The sequence below is a fragment of the Dreissena polymorpha genome, chromosome 5 (genome assembly GCF_020536995.1).
Source record: "Dreissena polymorpha isolate Duluth1 chromosome 5, UMN_Dpol_1.0, whole genome shotgun sequence".
Lineage (NCBI taxonomy): Eukaryota > Metazoa > Mollusca > Bivalvia > Myida > Dreissenidae > Dreissena > Dreissena polymorpha.
The window spans coordinates 89,509,335-89,529,073 of NC_068359.1; the positions used below are offsets into that span (position 1 = coordinate 89,509,335).

The 19,739-nt window shown below is 33.1% G+C and overlaps 2 protein-coding genes and 1 long non-coding RNA gene across 4 annotated transcripts; 2 read left to right on the forward strand and 1 right to left on the reverse strand.

The window, feature by feature from the left end:
- The first annotated feature begins 889 nt into the window (after positions 1-889).
- LOC127881744 (uncharacterized) lies at positions 890-2,849 on the forward strand. Of its 2 annotated transcripts, none has more exons than XR_008050241.1 (2): positions 890-989; positions 2,779-2,849. It is a non-coding gene; the product is annotated as an uncharacterized LOC127881744 (long non-coding RNA). The 2 variants fall into 2 exon arrangements; XR_008050240.1 differs by lacking the exon at positions 890-989 and adding an exon at positions 1,248-1,447.
- A 60-nt stretch (positions 2,850-2,909) lies between these two features.
- On the forward strand, positions 2,910-8,055 carry LOC127831448 (uncharacterized). The gene is made up of 4 exons (XM_052356431.1): positions 2,910-2,937; positions 3,809-3,943; positions 4,370-4,504; positions 5,144-8,055. The coding sequence occupies exons 1-4, from the start codon at positions 2,910-2,912 to the stop codon at positions 5,395-5,397; spliced, it is 552 nt and encodes a 183-aa protein (XP_052212391.1). The 3' UTR covers positions 5,398-8,055.
- LOC127881743 (putative nuclease HARBI1) lies at positions 6,060-9,533 on the reverse strand. The gene is made up of 5 exons (XM_052429828.1): positions 8,916-9,533; positions 8,415-8,527; positions 8,083-8,194; positions 7,271-7,362; positions 6,060-6,341 (listed from the first exon to the last, which is right to left on the reverse strand). The coding sequence occupies exons 1-5, from the start codon at positions 9,172-9,174 to the stop codon at positions 6,060-6,062; spliced, it is 858 nt and encodes a 285-aa protein (XP_052285788.1). The 5' UTR covers positions 9,175-9,533.
- Between the last annotated feature and the right edge of the window lie 10,206 nt (positions 9,534-19,739).

Consider the following 19,739-nt stretch of genomic DNA (forward strand, 5'->3'; position numbering starts at 1 on the left):
CTATAGAAAACATGGTTTCACAAAAACTATTTTCCTTGGAACACATAAAATATTTATTCCATATGTTGAATATGTGTTATCAATAATACACACGTAAATTCGCAGTTTAAGCCTTGGCCGATTGTGCTCAAAACGTGTGTAAAAAAGGTAATAAAATGCATACACTTGTCAATATTACAAAAAATGCACACGTCTAAGATCGTTTCCTCTTCAAAAAGAAAGTATAACTCTTGTGAAGTCATTTATTTTATGAAACTCGGTGTGGATTGTAGAACAACAAGCATTTAATGTACCAAGTACTGTCAACGGATATTGAATGTTATATGAAACGTATACAAATCAAAATTGTTGCACTACAGGGCATAACGGCTATAGTGCTACTTAAATTTGAAACTTACACACATGTTAATTAGTTAAACAATATTGCTGTCAGACGGCAGTTTAGCTTTGGCTGATTGATTGTATTGCTACTTTTCTTTTTGTGTTATATAAATTGTCAAAGTTCTTAAAATATCAACTAAAAATACAATGGTGACGATTGTTCATCACGAATAAGCATAGATTGGTTTTAATTGATTAAGAAACAGTGTTTGACACGATTTTTAAATCTGGCCCCGTGTTCACAAAACTTTTTACTGTCATCGAAAATCGATTTTGCATGACATTGAAAATCGTTGTCAAGTGACATCGATGACAAAGTTCGAGTTCACGAAGTTATTTAAAATTGATGTCGTTCAACATCGGTTTTAACGACATCGATTTTTTTTCGACTTTTTGTGGACGTAAGCGGTAAAGCGGAAGTTGTTTTTTGTTGACGTCTGCTGCAACTACAATGACTGCTCAGGTGCATTGGTCTATGTCGGAAAAAACCTTCGTGGTTCAACTGATAATGATCGGTACGACGAGTTATATTGTCGATTTAAAGGTGCCACACTAGGTGGCAAAAAAAAGGAACAAACCTGGCAAGAGGTTGCTGATACCTTCAATAGGTGAGTCGCAATTAACTTGTTTGTTTTGAAATGTCATCTTACTATTAGTCTTAGTGAAGTTAGTATGTAGACAAAACATTCATTTGTTTTGATAGAACTAACACATGCCTGTATAACCGAAAGTAAGAAAATTCGGCATTAATATATATATTCATAATGTTTCAGTGACCTATGAACAAAAACAATGTCTGAAAATATTTGGCAGCTGCATGTTTGCAACTGAAAATTATGTTTTTAAATTATTTGTAATAACTTCAAGTCACTGAAGTTCTAGGCATGTTTAATTGTCTCAAATAATATCACTAGTATTAGTAGCATCTAGCCTATCAAGCGTCTGTGTGTTTGTGACGATTAAATGTATGTTCTGAAAATGACGGCCTTGTTTAGTCTATTCTTACACTATTATTAGCACATACAGAGCCCTAATCAACAAATCCGTTCACCATAATTCCTTACAGGTTCTAGAATCTGATTGCCTTTTGCATGTTAATCCTTGGTCTGTCCGCCCTAAATCTAAGATTATATGAAATCATTAAAAGAGGCTACATAGTAGTTTTTATTCAGTATTAGATCTAAATGTGAATACCATAGTATGATTAGTCACAAAGTGTGAGATATGGCACTATATCAATTATTCAAACCATGACTGATTATAATGTATATGCATTGCAAGAGAAAAGCTTAACAATCTGAAATTCTCAAAAATTTCTGATTAAACTTACATGTAAAATACTTTCCAAACAGTCCTACATGTATAACCAAGAGCAAGTAGTATTTCCTACCCTGGTCTGAACCAACCTGTTATATAAAAATATTTCTGATTAAACTTAAAATACTTTCCAAACAGTCCTACATGTATAACCAAGAGCAAGTAGTTATTCCTACCCTGGTCTGAACCAACCTCAAAAATTTAGAGATACTTTTTACAATTAGGCTATATAATTAAGCTTTGCAACATCTTATCCACAAAGGACAATTTGAACTTTTTTTTACTGTTATGAGATAAATGACCACAAAATGATAGGATACAATCTAATTGGAAATTACTTATTTATATATATATAAAGTTAGATTCATTTGTCTGTTTAAATGCAGGACTATCTCAAATATTTTTGTTCACTAATTTGATTGCATAGAATACACTGTGCGAGAAAAAAATGAGAATTTTGACAGAAATAGTGCTACTCAGTGTAAACAAAAATTTTTTAAAAAATCCAATACTAAACTGTTGTGGTTTTGTTAATGAAAAAATGTTTCTAATTGATAATGATTATTTTTTACAAAATGTTAATGTTTTCTTATCAAAACAAAGACAGAACAAAATATTAATACGAAAGATCTAGCAAAATCATGTTTGCTCGGGTGCCTTTATAGACATTCATGTCTTTATATGTGTCATATATTTTTAGCTCGACTATGTCCTTTGACATATTGCTTTTATATTTTGTGTACTTCTTTATCAACATGACCCCAACCTATAAACAAGAGCAGACAACTGTATTTAGCATTTTGTAAGAATTATGTGCCCTTTTTATACTTAAAAAATAGAAAAGTTGGTTGAGTTTTGTGCTTAGGTCCACTTTATACCTAAAGTAACAAAGCTATTGCTTGCATACTTGCAACACTTACTTACTATATAGGGGGACTGTGCAGGCAAAGTTGTGTAACTCTGACTGGCATTTTGACATTATTATGTCCCGTTTTATACATAGAAAAACATAAGCAATGCATATGTTTCAATTATGGTCCTCTTCCATTTAGAATATGACTATATTACCTTTCATTTCAGCTCCAGTGTCGCACAATGTTCTAGGACAGTGCGTCAAATAAAAGACATGTATGCGCAGTTGAAATGTCGAGGTACCTTACATTTTGCATTTATATCATGATCGTATGTACCAGTTTTAATAGAATGTAAAAATGAAACAAAATGACATGTTCTCATTATGTAATGTAGTGAAATGTTTTCTTTTATTGCACCCATTGTAAAAACTGTATAATATTAAATGTAATTTATTAAGTATTTTATGCACACAAAAATAAAAAAGTTCATGTAATTGTTGAATATTATGAGCTCATTACATGTGTTTTGCGCGCCAGTAATATTTTGCTAGATCTTTAATCACGCTCATTATTCATGCTTGTTGATTATTTTTAATACTTTGGCAAAATGTAGTTAAATGTATTTTTGATGATAAAAATAAATTTCTGAGTATTAAAAAATTATAATAGCATTAGTTAGTTCCTTTGGCCCATTAATAGTTAACAAGTAATCTCTAATCTTTATTACATATTCCTTAATCAGTGTTCATTTTTGTCAACATATTGAGAAAATATTTGTTATAATATAAAGATGTATGCTCTTAAAATACATTGGTATATGTGCTGAGAGCTTAATCTTTCAGTTAATACTATTTTTGAACTGTTCAATTCAATAGTTCAGTATTTTAGTCTTACCATGTTTTTTTTAACCCTTTCAGTGCTGGAACCGGATTTTGAAGGCCTTTGCAAACAGTTTGGATCCAGATGAGACGCCACAGAACGTGGCGTCTCATCAGGATCCAAACTTTTTGCTATTCTGATAGTATAATTGAAACAAAATCGAAAAAAATGCTAATTTTTATAAATTCAGCAGACGACATTTTAGCAGACAACAAATTTACCAGCATGCAAAGGGTTAATAATAATCACTGCCAATTATTATTGTACATCAAAAATAAAAAATATCAATGTTGATTGTTTAATAATTTTTCAAAGATTACAGTATATGATATTTAAGTTAAAAGAATGGTTCATAAATGTACCTCGCTTAATTTCAGCCGAAAAAAAAGAGTCTGACAGAAAAGAAACTGGAGGGGGGCCTCCAGCTGTATTAACCACCGTGGAAGACCTGGTCATAGATGGCATCCGCGACAAGCCACAGCTGATTGGCATTCCGGGTGGCATTGATTCAGGTGATTGTTATGCATGTATAATGATCTTTTTAATTTATTTTTCACTGTTGCATTTTCTTTCAAATTTGTAACATGCAATGAATATGAATGGAATATTTAGAACTGCAACCGACCTGCAATATACGTTACCAGATTATTTTGGAAACATTAAACAATGAACCATACACAATGGCTCTGCTTCAATATATTTGTCTTGTTTAATATTTAACCATTATATGCATATCTGGCAATAATAATTTGTGGAATGTTAATTGGTTTTATTTTGCGATGTTTGTGATTCGAAAAATGGTGAAGGGGCATTAATAGTAACATCTGTATGTCTGGCCGTCTGTCTAAAGTTGTGACCGGTGCCAATTAGTGGTGCATCATTGTCTCATGGACACATTTCTTGTTTATTCATAGATGTTATAATTTGTTGTATTGAAGGCGTGGCTGATGTTGCTGAGATGGCAGACACTGATGAAGCCTCAGCCAAGTGTACACTAACTGTTGCTGAGTGTACATCAAAGCCTGCAACTGCCTCGAATGTAGCCACTTCTTCAACATCAAGACCATCAAAAGGTATATTTCAATATGTCAATATTTTAAGACCAAAAATCATCTTTTGACATCCTCTGAATCTGGAAGCATACTGATACATCACACTATTATTAACTTGAGTATGCAGATGATATATGAAAGTCATATTGCCTTTTACACAATAAACCAATACTCAAATAAACCAATACCCTAAACCAATCTATATTAAGAGAATATACATGTACTACAACTTGTTTCTCAGTCTCGCATGATAAACTTGATCTCTATCCGACACGCACATAATATTCTATTACTCATTATTTTGTGGTCGTTTATAATTAGAAAAAAGTTAAAATACTATATATTATCGGAAAACCATGGTCTAAAAATGTCGATATTAGCATCGATCTTATATTTATACGATCACTTGATATTCTATTGTTTTTGGTCTGGTAATAGGATAAAAAGCATGCACATAACTGAAAAAACAATTAAAACTTTAAGAACAGAGTCATTTTTAACTTCACTGATGTATGAAGTTTCTTTTGTGCATATAAATTGTTCAAATCATAACTGGCATAAATCAGTTACAAAAACATGCATGTAAACATGGATAAAATGAAGAAAGTATTTAATTTCTTAAGTACAATTTGAATTTGTCAATGTATAATTAACTTCCAGAATCGTTGAAAAAGAGAAAGAGAAACAGATGCTATGACGAAGAGCTACTTGAGCTGGAAACAAGACGTGCACAGGCTGAGTTGGACCTGCTGTTGCAGAGGCAACAGCAGGAAAAACAGCTACATGATCTTAGAATTAAGGTGATCACAGAGGCTGCAGAGCAAGAGAGACAACTTTTTACTTTAAAAAAAGAGTGGTTAAACTCAAATATAAAGTCTGCAATGGATCAAGGCCTTCTTTTGTTTGAATCTTAAACTTAACATGTTCCTAGGGGCATATCGACTGCTAATAGACAAGTTAAATAGCTATTATTTGCAGAAACAGCTACATAGGACTGATTTATGCATGTTTTATTAATTAAATGTATAAATAATTTGTGACACTCAAATATGAATAAGTGAAACACTACTTACCATAAATAAAGGACCAAGTTTGGTAAATGATGAAGGTGCTATTCTGATGGGCAGCTGGTGTTCCACTTATTCATATTTTAATGTCATACATTATTTATATATGTAATTCACATAGCATGCATGAATCAGTCCTTTGTAGCTTTTGCTGCAAATAATATCCATTTCACTTGTTGTTAGCAGTCAATATGCCCCTTGAAACATGTTTGACTCAAGATATATTTGTGTCCGGTGAAATATTTAAAATGCATTTGTCTTTAGCATTTAAGACACATTTCTAGTTTCCAATATACCTGTTTAAATGAATAATACTGTTGATATGCCTATTCTTTTGTTCTAACAAGTCTTTCTTGATCTGCAGCCTCGGTGATCCTTCTTTTATCTTTTTGCTATTGATATAATACTTTGTTAGTTTATCATTATGTGGATGAACCTTTGTTTAGTTATCTTCAAAAGGACTGTGAATGTTTTGCATACAGCCCTTGTTATTATATAACTATATGTTCTTAAAAGAAAGATTCTGCGATGTGGTCTCTGTAACTGTTTCCAGACCCATCTCCTTCATAAAGAACATGTGGCTGATCCGTGTCATCCTCACATGTTCGTGAAAACATGTCTTGCCTCTCTAATCCAATGTTATGAAGAATGACACACGCGACTGTTATTTTGGCTGCTCTGTCAGGTTTTACTCTAAGTCCATAATGTAGACATGGAAACCTACGCTTGAGAACGCCAAAAGCTTGCTCGATCACCACTCTTGTTCGACATAAGGATATGTTAAACCGTTCCTGTAAATGAAACAACATACTAATAATATTGCAATCATTCCACTAAATGTTAAGAACCAATGCTAGTTTGGTGACATTGCTTTATGCCTGTAAGTAAATATTAAACCTTTTCATGATGATTAGTATTTATGCCACCCTTCGAAGAAGAGGGGGTATATTGCTTTGCTCATGTCGGTCTTTCGGTCGGTCTGTCGGTCGGTCTGTCCACCAGGTGGTTGTCAGACGATAACTCAAGAACGCTTGTGCCTAGGATCATGAAACTTCATAGGTACATTGATCATGACTAGCAGATGACCCCTGTTGATTTTGAGGTCACTAGGTCAAAGGTCAAGGTCACAGTGACCTGAAATAGTAAAATGGTTTCCGGATGATAACTCAAGAACGCATACGCCTTGGATCATGAAACTTCATAGGTAGATTGATCTTGACTTGCGGATGACCCCTATTGATTTTGAGGTCACAAGGTCAAAGGTCAAGGTCACAGTGACCTGAAATAGTAAAATGATTTCCGGATGATAACTCAAGAACGCATACGCCTAGGATCATGAAACTTCATAGGTAGATTGATCATGACTTGCAGGTGACCCCTATTGATTTTGAGGTCACAAGGTCAAGGTCACGGTGACCCGAAATAGTAAAATGATATTCGGATGATAACTCAAGAACACTTTTGCCTAGGATCATGACACTTCATAGGTACATTGATCGTGACTCGCAGATGACCCCTATTGACTTTCAGGTCACTAGGTCAAAGGTCAAGGTCACAGTGACAAAAACGTTTTGACACAATGGCTGCCACTACAACGGACAGCCCATATGGGGGGCATGCATGTTTTACAAACAGTCCTTGTTTTGTTTAATCTAAGGTTAACAAAATTTAATTCTGAGTATATGTTACATTGTTTTAAAGATCCATTTAATACCTATACCTTACAAGGACTGTCGGTGTTTTGATATGGTGTCATAAGATACCTCTTGCATCCATAGCCAGAGTCACCAAGCAGAAGACCGTCGATTTCACCTGTTATAAAAAAAAGATCATTTTGCAGCACTGTAATGTCAAACAACGATATCAAGCAGTGTATTGTTTAATGCATGCAAGTTTATGACATAGTTATAACGTTATTGATGTAATATGTTGTTGTTTATGTTACATTTAAATAATTGTGATATTAGTTACTGTGATCATTTGGAATGATGTGATTTCAATGAAGTTCAATTTTTGTTGTTAGTATGAATTATTTATTGGGCTGATGAGACGCTAATTCAATTGTGTCATTGCGTAAAAAGGTGATGTTTTAAGTTGCTTTCATTTGTCAAATGTGATGTGATAATAATACATGTGATCGTTTTAAAAGCTGTTATATAAAATAAAACCAGACTTGACAGATAGATGGCTGGATGGATGGATGGATGGATGGATGGATGGATGGATGGATGGATGGATGGATGGCTGGATGGATGGATGGATGGATGGATGGATGGATGGATGGATGGATGGATGGATGGATGGATGGATGGATGGATGGATGGATGGATGGATGGATGGATAGATAGATAGATAATTTATATATATGGCTGGTGATCAAACCTACTTGAAAAGATGGAAACGCTTCAATAAAAAATAAAATTGTGCTTGTTAATTTTGATGTACCGGTAATAATTCTGTGCTTAAATAAATGGGTGCAATGAATGAATAAAATCATAATACTGAGTAGTCTTCATGTAATTGTCATTATACCTCTTTCAAAACGCTGACGTATGGCGCTTTCACGAAAGATCCTTGAATCGTGAACGCTCCCAGGCCACTTTGCGACTACGTCAACAAACCGAAAAGTGGCATCACAAATCATCTATAGAGCAAAAAGAAACCACAAATCTTAATAAAATTCAAACTGCACAATGTCATTTTGTCTGATATCACACTAATACAAGTAAACAACAGAACATCCAATTGTCAATAGTTTCGTTTTGCAATTATCACTGTGAACAGACAACCTTTAAACATATATAATCTAAAAAAAATACAAGTTGAGGAAATGTTCATGGACTTTATTTCACTTATTGTTTTACCTGTACATTAAGGGAGTGAAATCCCTTTCTGTTCACATAATCGTCTTCGTTGGCGCTAGGCGCTTGAATACGGATATGTGTCCCATCAACAACACCAACCACTTGGGGGAAACCTTTAAAGACAATAACATTGTTAGCCTAATCGACATTTGTATTAGATAATTTTATACTAATTTGAGTATACTACAAACAAAGTTTCCGCAATATTTTTTTCAAAAGTTACAAGTTCAATCTTCTGTCTTTCATGTCAATATATGTGTTCCCAAAAATAACAATCACTAATAAACAGTTATGTTTATTATACTTATCAAACACGTAATATACTTAATATACACGTATGTTATTTCAAGACGTATAAATCTAGCATACAGTACTCATACAACGTTTTGAATTGTGCCCGATTCGACTAAGAAACATTTAACTCCCCTTATCTGTTTACTTGACAACCAATCAAAAATCATTAAATTGTCCGATTAAATTATATTAAGAGCTAATACGCACCAGCGATGTTGTAGAACTGTTTTTGCACCGTCCGTTGCACATTTTCGATATTTGGGAAGAAAACGAAGTCATTTAGATGTAGACACACGCTGTCCGTAAATTGCTTGACCGCTCTAGATACACTGGACCTTGAGATTCCATGAAGCCCTGCCGTCACAATGTGGTGTGGGCCAGTTGCAAGGAAATGCAATGCCGCTAAAGTTGAAATGAGCGGCGGAAGAGGACAAGAACGTTCAGTAGCCCTCTCCAAATTCAGCATGTTGACAAGAAACAGAATAGTTTCCGGGAAAAACCGGTACCGTTCACGATTTCCATCGGGGACAAAGTTTCCAATGGGTTCGTTCGATCACGGAAAACTCTCCTATCCATTGGAAACAATTCATTTAAGTATCGAGCGCGACGAAGACGTCTTTCAATGTCGGCCATATTGTTTTCTTACCATGGTGATTGTCATCAATTTTCAATTTGACAATGCCCAATATCAATGTCAATTTCAGTGTCATTGATTGCAAATTGAAAATCGATTTTGGATGTCATTTGACATCGATTTTCTTTGTGAACACCAAGTTTGAGAACCGATGACAAAAATTGAAAATCAATGTCACTTGACATTGAAAATCGATGTCAATTTGCTTTGTGAACACGGGGCCTGGGCGTTCCCATGACTTTTAGAATTTGAGCCGCAGTCTTTGATTGAATAATGCCTTGATATTGTCTTATATTACCCAATTTGTTCTCTTCAAAGCGTTTCAGCGTACTTATTTTTCCAAACAATTTATGAATATAAAAAAGACTTTCATTGTTTTTATAAAGATGATTTCACTTTTAATGTTACCAATCGACATAGCGTTGATGATAATTTAAATCGTTTAATGCGCTCATATTAGCAAAAAAGGTACTACAGTAATTTCTAATTGACTCAACTCCCTTACATCCTCCCAGCATTGTGCAGCTTATGAAAACATTTTTACAGTGGCACCTTTTACAGTCGGCTTAAATTGACGACGCATTTTTAGTTTATTCCTACCCGTAGTCCATGCAAAACCCTGAGCATACTTAACCTTGATATACAGACACAATATAAGTATAATCGATTTGTTTTATTATTATGACGTTACAATAATTCTTATAATTTATTTCGTTGATTAATGAATATACTTCACATTCAAATGTAAATGGATAATAAAATATGTCAGTCTAAACATTTGTGAAATAACTTAATATAAATTGCGTAATATGGTTTAATTGTATCAACAGTATCCCTTTATTTTAAACTTGTAAAACAACATGTGACAATCGCGAAATTGTAAAATGCAAACACAGCGATATAGCAACTCGGTGCATGTCAAAGCGAGTATTTGAATGGCTCAATTATTCATAATACATTTACCAATTGTCATGCAATAGGTATGCGTTATTTAGCAATATTTCACATAATGTCACACATACTATGTTGAGCCATCGCCACAGAAACGACGGTACAGACAATCACGATCCATAGAAGTGTTGCTTTCATGATGAAAAGTAAACGTCTTATCCTGAAATAAAAATGCTTAATACATTGACATATAGCAACTGGTGGCTTGCCGCAGAGATTATTTTATATTATATTATATAATGTAATTTTTAATCAATTCCAGTGATAAATTCATGAATGCTTTAAACAATGTAATTTAAAAGAAGTGTTTTCAAATAACGTTACGAAAATACAATTTCGTTTAGTATCTATAATGATGTTAAGGTAAATTTATTTTATTTAATTACAATTTCTTTTTGGTTCGGATGAAATGTAAATGTTGATCTATTTTGTTTTTTTGTTTACAGCATGAGTTATATTTGAAACTAACAACAACTTCAATACATTAATTGGCATGCTAATGTGGTATATAATTTAGGTAAGTAACATTAAAACTAACCTCTGTCACAGTATCAATTATTTGTTGAATGCAATAATCCGTTATTGTTTTGACAGTATTTATAGGAAACGCTTACATGTCACTAATGCCTGCTATTGCCTCAAGTGAAACAATAATTTAAATATAATTTTAGTAAAGCTCCGATAGCAGTTAAACATAATTACTCGGTATGTGATCGTTTAGCTTCGGGTATACATATTTTATAAACGCGTTATATTTAGTGCGGAATAGTACAAATCATTAAAATACGAAATGGCAAAACATAATGTATTCTATTTTTGTGATAAAACAGATTTACAGCGCGTGCTATTAGTTTACGTCTAGTTCTTAAAGTACAACACATGCTGTGTCTCTTTGTTACATATCGTTGACAAACAGTAAGTTATACTACTTATTGTATAAAGATATTTTACCTACAACACAAATGTTGCAAGAATCACATATGCCTATATTGTTATTCAATATCATATTAAAAGAAACGGTTAACTGCATGCTGAAAAATGTGTCAATGCGATTTGTACACATAATTTTACAAATATTTTTACATATAATTTTACACATGATTTTAAACATAATTGTACACAAAAGTGTGCAATTGATGTACACATACGTTAAAAAAACTAAGCTTATTTCGCGTAACAAATTAGACAAGAAGCACTCAATGCCTTGGGAGATTGCCAATAGGCTAACAACTCTAGTCGAATTTGGGGCTGTATATACACGAATATTTTCATGTATTTTTAAATATTCGCATTTAGAATTAACGATATGTATTATCTAAATTTAGATTGTGCTGTGAATATCCTTAGGGGTCATGTAAAGTCTATCGTATAATAAAACTTGTGCATGTTTATTTCGACGGAGTTATATAATTCCTAACCTGTTAATGTCATACCGACAAAATAAAATATAAATTAATAAACATAAATGTCGTTCCTTTACACATAATATTCAATGTAATTAGGTATATTTTTTAATTCTTCCAAGATGACAAAAAAAGTTTATTATGAAAAATGTTAAAATGTAAGTGTCTTGTCCCTAAATTTTATAAAATATGATTATTTTAATGTTTAAAATATATTTAACTATTTTTTAATAGATAATATGACAATTATTATCAATTATTATGGTGTTGTTTTATACAATTCATCACAAGGAAAAAGATAAAAACTAGGTACTGCTTAATTTATTGCTATGCACGCAACTGCTCGCTGAAAGAACTGATACTTGATAAGAAAATGACAGTACTATCAGATATTGCTTTCGTAATATCCAGCGAATCAATGTTGCATGTTGGTTTTATTTTGTTACGAGTTTTATATTAATCCAATCGGCTCTGCAATATCGAATGCATTGCGAACAATTGTTACTGTACATAATAGACATATTATGTCAGGGTACAACACGACTTGATTTATGTAATGTTTTGAAAAGTTTTGTAATGTAAATTCTACTTTAATTCGGGACTAGTTCTTCCATGTAAAAACATGGAAGTGCACAACTAAAGCTCTGTTATGTTATACGTATGAGTAACACAACATGCATATCTTCAGGTCACCATTATAATTTAAAGGCAGAACACCGCGCACTATACTCAATAAAAGTTATAACCGTCCACTTGCTATTTTGCGATATTTAAACTCTGCGTAATGTGCTTAGCAAAAACAAATTATACCAAATACTTTTTTTATTTTATTATCACCAATGTATCAATTGTACAAATAGTGATAATACAATGTTTAAGTATTTTGTATAATTTGTTTTTGCTAAGCACATTGCGCAGAGTTTAAATATCCCAAAATATCAGGTGGTCGGTTATAACTTTTGTTGAGTGTATATGAAGTGCATGATTGTATTGCTGTGAACGCATCAAGACAATATGTTACAAAATTGGATAATTGTATAGGCACGCATGTCAATGTCCTGTACCCTCTAGATGATTAATTAACATAATTATACAACTAAATCTTGATAACGGCACAAACACTAAATGTTTTGTTATGACTATTAACTCAAATTAATTACCTTAAAGTGTAGGATGGATGAAACAGATGTCCCTTAGAACAATAACGTTATACCGAAATAAACACGAACCATCCTTACCTCATGGTATGCAAAACATACATCTTTTTTGCAAGTAAAAATATTTCAAGTTTGCAATAGTACAGCCCTATTTGAGTGTAACCCCTTGAGTATGACGGATGACTTGTAAATGCGCAATTTTGATATGATAAGTTCTTTACTTACCAAACGTTTTACGAAGGCACAACGATAATTATAAGGTTGTATCTGCTTTCAAGGTTGATTGTTACATAGTTGGTTCTGGAATGCAGTATATCCTGTGAGATTTAGATACAATAAAGCCTTTGTTATTCCATTTACAGTTTTGTGCTTGACCGGATCTTTTGATTGTTTCGACACTAATTTGAATGTGTTATATTGATCGTGTTTTCTTTTTTATTTCATTATGCAAAAAACGTAAGTCAAATATCATAACATGAGTGTGTTCGAAGAGTGTCAAAGCAGTTCTCGTGTATTCACCATTTAATTCATCCGTATGTATGTAAAACTAGACAATTCTTGATCGAGTTTGAGAAATTGAAATTACCACGCTCTGCCTTCTTCAGATTGAATTTCAATTGATACAGACAGCAATTGAAAGTTTAGAATTTTTGACAAATTTAAATTAAAATGAATGTTCGGATATGGTATTTATTCAGAAACCACAAGAACTACATAAAATCATTTTAATATTGCAGTTTTGCGATAGTAATCAGGCGTATTCTGCCGCAACCTTTAACATGGACATAACTTATATTAAACTAAACCATGCGTTATCGGATAATATAACGAGGTGGAGTTCCTAGTCGACAACAGCATGGAGCAATATCCAATGACCACGTGCCATATCACCGATCGCACCGCCTACTTAGTCACGTGAACTAAAGATTAGACAACTTCGACAAACTATTGCAGACCAAGCGCATTTTTAAATTTACCCCAGGTTAATTTTGACATTTTGTACCATGCAAGCTGAAGAAGAGGGGTTTGAAATTACAAATAATTGAACAATATACAACGCATAGAAATAAATAGGTGTTTTGAAAAATAATTATATATATCCCGCTAATACCATGGCTGAAATAATGTTATAATAATGGATTTAGTATTAGGTTGATTCATATTAGTCACTTTCTCAAGAACAGTGGTATTGGAAATAATTACACGCGTACTTTTTTACTCATACCGTAATCTCTTCGCAGACATATTGCCCATGTTGCTGATTCGTGTTGATTCTTTTATAAACATACAAATATGGCATTTTTAGGCGTACGTTATCTCCAACGCATGCAACCACAAACTTTTGCATGTCAAATAAACTATGAAATACTGCTGGCCGTGTGATGTTTTGTGTCCATAAATTTACCATAAGACCATGATGTTAGAAATACACTATACAACACTGCTAGCCGTCTTACAATGTCATTTCGAACACACTGTTAAAATCCGAACAAAATTTAATTGTGTTGTTGAATGTTAACAGTTTCATTCATGGCGTCGCCCTTATGAGACTATGATACCAATTAACTGAGAAAGAAATTAATGAAAATCAATCGGTAAATGCCACTTTTTGTATTGGAAGGAAACGCTTATACATAGTAAATTTTCTTGATAAGAGTGGACCCGTTCAATTATCTAACTACATATGTTTAACACTCATATCCAATAACACTTGTGTGGAATATGTTCTTTAAGTAGTAAACATACACAAGGACTGTAAACATAAATTCTATAATCAAATATAGGCATGAAAACTTCGCGAGGTGGACTATACTACATCGTACAAACTTAATAAACAATATTTGCAATAAACCTGTATAGATAATTAAATAAGTTATACACGCCGATGGTTGTAATTGTATGTTTGGGAAACAAAACTGTATTGTTTGATTTAATATTGGGTAAGTTACAATTGAAAACATGTCGTATATATATATCAATTGTTTTTCTAATGGATTAGTAATACTACTAGAAAGTGAACGTTACATGAACTCTTGTTCCAACACATTTAAGCTATTCTGTTAATCTGTCATCAACGTTTTCTTGATGTGGTAAACATTCTTTTTACGTGCCGTTTTAATATGCTATTTATCATATGAGTTTTCTTTATATCTTATTTGATATGATCAGTTCTTTGAATTCCTCAATTTGATTATTACATGGCAAACAGCAATTAAATTGAATAGGAAATCAAGTAACTATTGCTTTGTGTTGTTACTAATAACCATATACACATCATTTTGTATAATATGTTATGCTGTTATTACTACTTCGTTTTGTTATTGCAATACGTGTGTCTAGTGAATCTTTATAATTGTTGAATGATGATCAACAAGTCGCTAGAAAATGAATAAATATATCGTGTATATGTAAAATGCAAGTAAAAGTGATTGACCCATGGTATGCTGGTTTCATGGGGCGATGGCTGCACATACACCCAGTGTCAGTGTTCCTGCTGTTGAATGCATGTGCTTATAAGAGACAGCTGTTTATGCTAAAGATAAAATAAATGCTCAATCTGTTTTGTCATGTTTAGTCATGTATCCCCAGGTGTATTGTTTGGTGAATCACTAGGGAAAATTACGCGACTTTAGTGTTTCGTCAGCACTACGGTGCCCGTCGGTTGTTAATGCTTTAGCCATAAGTCCATTACCATAATAGAATACAAAATAATGGTGCCCGTCGGTGTTCTATAATTAGTCATTCGCCCCCAACAGAATTATACAAAATAAACTGATAACAATTTAGAGTGTGCGAATGACACAACAGGATTATGTGATCAGTACGATGCATATATATATTCCTAATATAATAATAATATATGTTTGTATTTATCTTTAGTGCATACTTCTTTAAGCGTTCCGTTCATAACTATTTGAAACAAAACAGACAATACGTGTGTATTATTGTATGAAATTAAAATAATATCATACACTGCAACTCTTCATAATCTGCAGAAGGGAAGCAACAGAAATATATTGCAATTTTGTATTTGAATGCTTGACGGGAATAAATGAAATACGTTTAACCATATGCAATGCGCTTTTCCGAAACTAAAGGAACACAAACCGATAATTTATGTTAAGGTGGTCCGAGGCTTGATAGCCTAAAAAACGTGTTGATATGTAACTTAAGGAACAAGCAGGCATCGATCAGAAGCTAGCGTTACCTCAAAATAAATTATGACGAAAAAATATTTTTTATTTAGCACGTAACTGGCACTGGGGAAAGCAGCATTGTTTTCTTTAACTTGTGTCTATTAAACTTAATATAAGCATGTCAATACACGTATTTAAGTGTCAATAAGTCTCATATTACTCGACGTATAAAAATGAACAAGATTCATAGCTTATCTGAATTAAAATGATCGTTTTTTCAAAAAGTAGCTATAACATGAATGTTAAAAAATGTTAACTAATAATAAATATAATATTGTTTATAGCTTCTTTTAAAGCCGCTTGATATGCATGCGTGCATGTATCTTCAGATACGATTGTAAATAAAAACCACCTAAAGTATTATATAATATTGTCTCTGCAACCACTGTGCAGTTTCTATTTTGTAGTGTATTTAGGTGATTCATTTCAGGATTAGAAGTCCGCATTTTATCATGAAAGCAACACTTGTATGTATTGTGATAATTTCTGTCGTCGTTTCTGTGGCGATAGCTAATGAATGTAAGTTGCACAACATTTAGGCTCGATTTAAACCATTTATGCCTATCGTCTAAAAAATGCATGATGCGGCGTCTCATCAGGGTCTGCGCTGTTTGCTTAAAAGGATTTATGTAATATAAAGAAGTGAAACTCCAGCTGCTCGAGTAGTATTGAATGATTATTATAAACAATTATAAGGTCCTTTATTTAAGGCAAGTGACCGATTGCCAAAACAGTACAAAACAGGACAATACAGCACAATACAAAACAACATACACACTAATAAGAATAAAGCTGGGGTCACTGCCTTGGAACGGTCAATGCAAAGCATTGGGGGTTTAAATCGGTTTTGGAGCGCTCAACCTCACACTTGGCCCAGCAATATTCATAAAACATGTACGTGTAAATAAAATTTAATCTCATAGCATTGTAACTAAAATTAAACAATAATAAAGGGGAATTGAAACGCATTCAATTTAATTACCATTTAATTACTCAATGGTATTGAAGATACAAGAGCAACAGAGTTACAACTTTTTGCGAAACGATGGAATGAAACTAGGAGCAAGTGTCAACTACATTCCTTCTTTATAGAAAAAGATTTAAGAATATAGCATCATGAAGTTCAAATTTCAGATCATCATCGCACAAATACAGGAAGCAGCAGCAATAATGAGTGTAAAAGTTCCATATTACATTGCTTGGTTGTTTATGTACTGCTAAAAATAAATCAAACAAGAAACGCCTGTCACAGAGAAAATAAAAATAATAGTATAAACTCAATGACCTATGCATGTAGATTACAACTTGGAAAGTTGGTCGTATGACGTCACAAAAATCCATGTACCTAGGGACAGAGAAAGCGTTATGACGTAATTGACGCGCGAAAACACAATGACGTGAACAAAATTCAGGGGCAGTACTGTAAAGTTAAAATAAAAATATTAATGGGGCGGTACTGCAAAATTAAACTACTAATAAAACAAGCCTAGGTGATAAAAATATTAAGAATCAAACGTATAAAAAATAGTAATTTCATTAAAGCGACATTATTAGAATCAAAGAGTATATATGTGTTTTGACAACTGACGACAGAAATGATTTGATGTAAGATGTGTGTCTAAATGTGTGTAAGAAATATTCTAAATATAGAAATAAATATTTATGACATCCCTAATTTTGGAAATAAATGGATCAAATTTAGAAGGACGGGAGAGTCCACTATGCATACATGGGTTAAATAACGAATGAATATAAAATTGTCATGTATAACGCATCTTTCTAAATACACGTTATGCCACGTGTCGATTTGCTATATTGATTCCTTTGCATGTTACTGTTAAGTGATTGTCATCTGTTGTGTTACTAGTTACGATAATTTTAAGGAATACTGTCGCAACATTTAAACCATATAATGCAATTTCAATGACGTTATGTCACAAATTAAGACCGGAATTGTTAATTATCCGTTTACTTATTTTAGAATTTAAAAAAATTAAAATAAACAAGATGTGTTTGTAAAACACTATGTCCCCCGATATATATGGCCGTTGACCTTGAAGGATGACCTTGACCTTTTACCTCTAAAAATGTGCAGCTCCATGAGATACACATGTATGCCAAATATCAAGTTGCTATATTCAATATGGCAAAAGTTATAGCCAATGTTAAAGTTTGACGCAAACAAACCAACAAAGAGACAGGGCAAAAACAATATGTCACCCAGTATAGACTGGGGGACATACACATATTACAAACACATCGAAAGTTATAGATTTGTTCAAATTAAACATTTCATATAGTGAAGGGAAAAGTACACATGTCATTGCAAGACTTATCGTTACTGCATAATAATACACTCGTGTATATAATACATGCTTCGCTTTTCGCGTTTGTCTCTACAATGTCATTCATTTTCATTTGGTATTACCAGTGACATAATTTGTATCATTCGCATGTTTTGGTGTAAGTGTTATGAATGCCAATGTGTGGTCTATGCAAGTCATTTACGCATTTTTTAGGATATCCGAACATTTAACCAAGCCCGTAAGTAATAAATCACTGTCTGCCTTTTTTCACAGTGCGAGGTCAATGGCAAATTTTGGAATCCCGGCGATTATTTTCTAGCTTGAGACAACATATGAAGATGCATCGCAAACATCGGCTCAGTGTAATAAGCAGAATCGGTAACTGTCGTCCACCGGGCGACTTGTGAACCGATGCTCATCATATATGACAAAACGTTGACTTTATTTAGCTGATAGACATATTACTTCACCAGCAATATATATTACCTGTAATAAATTGTAAAGCAAGGTATTATTTGGTAATGTATGTAAGTTTTAATTGAAATATACATTGTTCAACGTGTAACAATAGTGGTCTTCTATGATGGTTTTCGTCATCAACGCTCTATACGAGTAATGATACAAAAACCACCTTTTATCGAAACATTTATCCCTTAAAGTTTTAAATCGCCAGAATAATTTTAAATTTACAGTATAATATTAGCTGCTTATGTGTAGATTTTTCTAAAATAAGGGGTTTCGGGAGGTGATGAAGGCACCTAGACGCCGGTCTTGAGCCATGGGTCCTTATACGCCCCCCTGCCATTAAAGAAATAAAAAATAAAAGAAAATTTAGCAGTAGGGTTGCGTATCCCGCTCGCAGTTCAACCTGAATCGTTTATTACAACCGATTATTGTATGTGGTGTACGTGAAGTCATGTACACTTCTCTTGATTGGTGGTGGTGGATGAATCTTGCAGATAATAGCAGCTTTTTGTAAACAAATAAATGTTTCAAATTTGTAAATTTATAATATTTAAGCAACGTAACGTGATTGATGGGCATTGGGGGCGTCCTGTGTGCACATTGGGCATCGGCGGGGATCAGTTTATTCAAACAGTAATTCTTGATTTTATGTATATACTTGCCGTCGAATTGTTATAAATACATTTGCACTTTTTTACATGCCACACATGCGCATGTTAAGTATTCATAATTACATGCCCTTCATCATTTAAATAGTATCGTTGCAGTTCTTTAGACCTCTGAACAAAGATGTTACACCGTTTACAGTCGCCTTGAGACTCATCAACCGAGCGGTGGCATTTAGGTTGATTTCCATTTCATATGGAACACATACTTGCGTCAGAAAATTTGTTTTTTGCATTTATATGTGGAAAGTCC

Excerpts from the sequence above, each read along its gene's own strand:
- LOC127881743 (XM_052429828.1), bottom strand. The coding sequence starts at position 9,174 with ATGCTGAATTTGGAGAGGGCTACTGAACGTTCTTGTCCTCTTCCGCCG. Across the intron at positions 8,195-8,414 it reads TTCACTCCCTTAATGTACAG|ATGATTTGTGATGCCACTTT; the intron begins GTAAAACAATAA and ends TTTGCTCTATAG. Across the intron at positions 6,342-7,270 it reads ACACCGACAGTCCTTGTAAG|GAACGGTTTAACATATCCTT; the intron begins GTATAGGTATTA and ends TTTCATTTACAG.
- LOC127831448 (XM_052356431.1), top strand. The coding sequence starts at position 2,910 with ATGAAACAAAATGACATGTTCTCATTAT. Across the intron at positions 2,938-3,808 it reads AAATGACATGTTCTCATTAT|CCGAAAAAAAAGAGTCTGAC; the intron begins GTAATGTAGTGA and ends GCTTAATTTCAG. Across the intron at positions 4,505-5,143 it reads AACATCAAGACCATCAAAAG|AATCGTTGAAAAAGAGAAAG; the intron begins GTATATTTCAAT and ends ATTAACTTCCAG.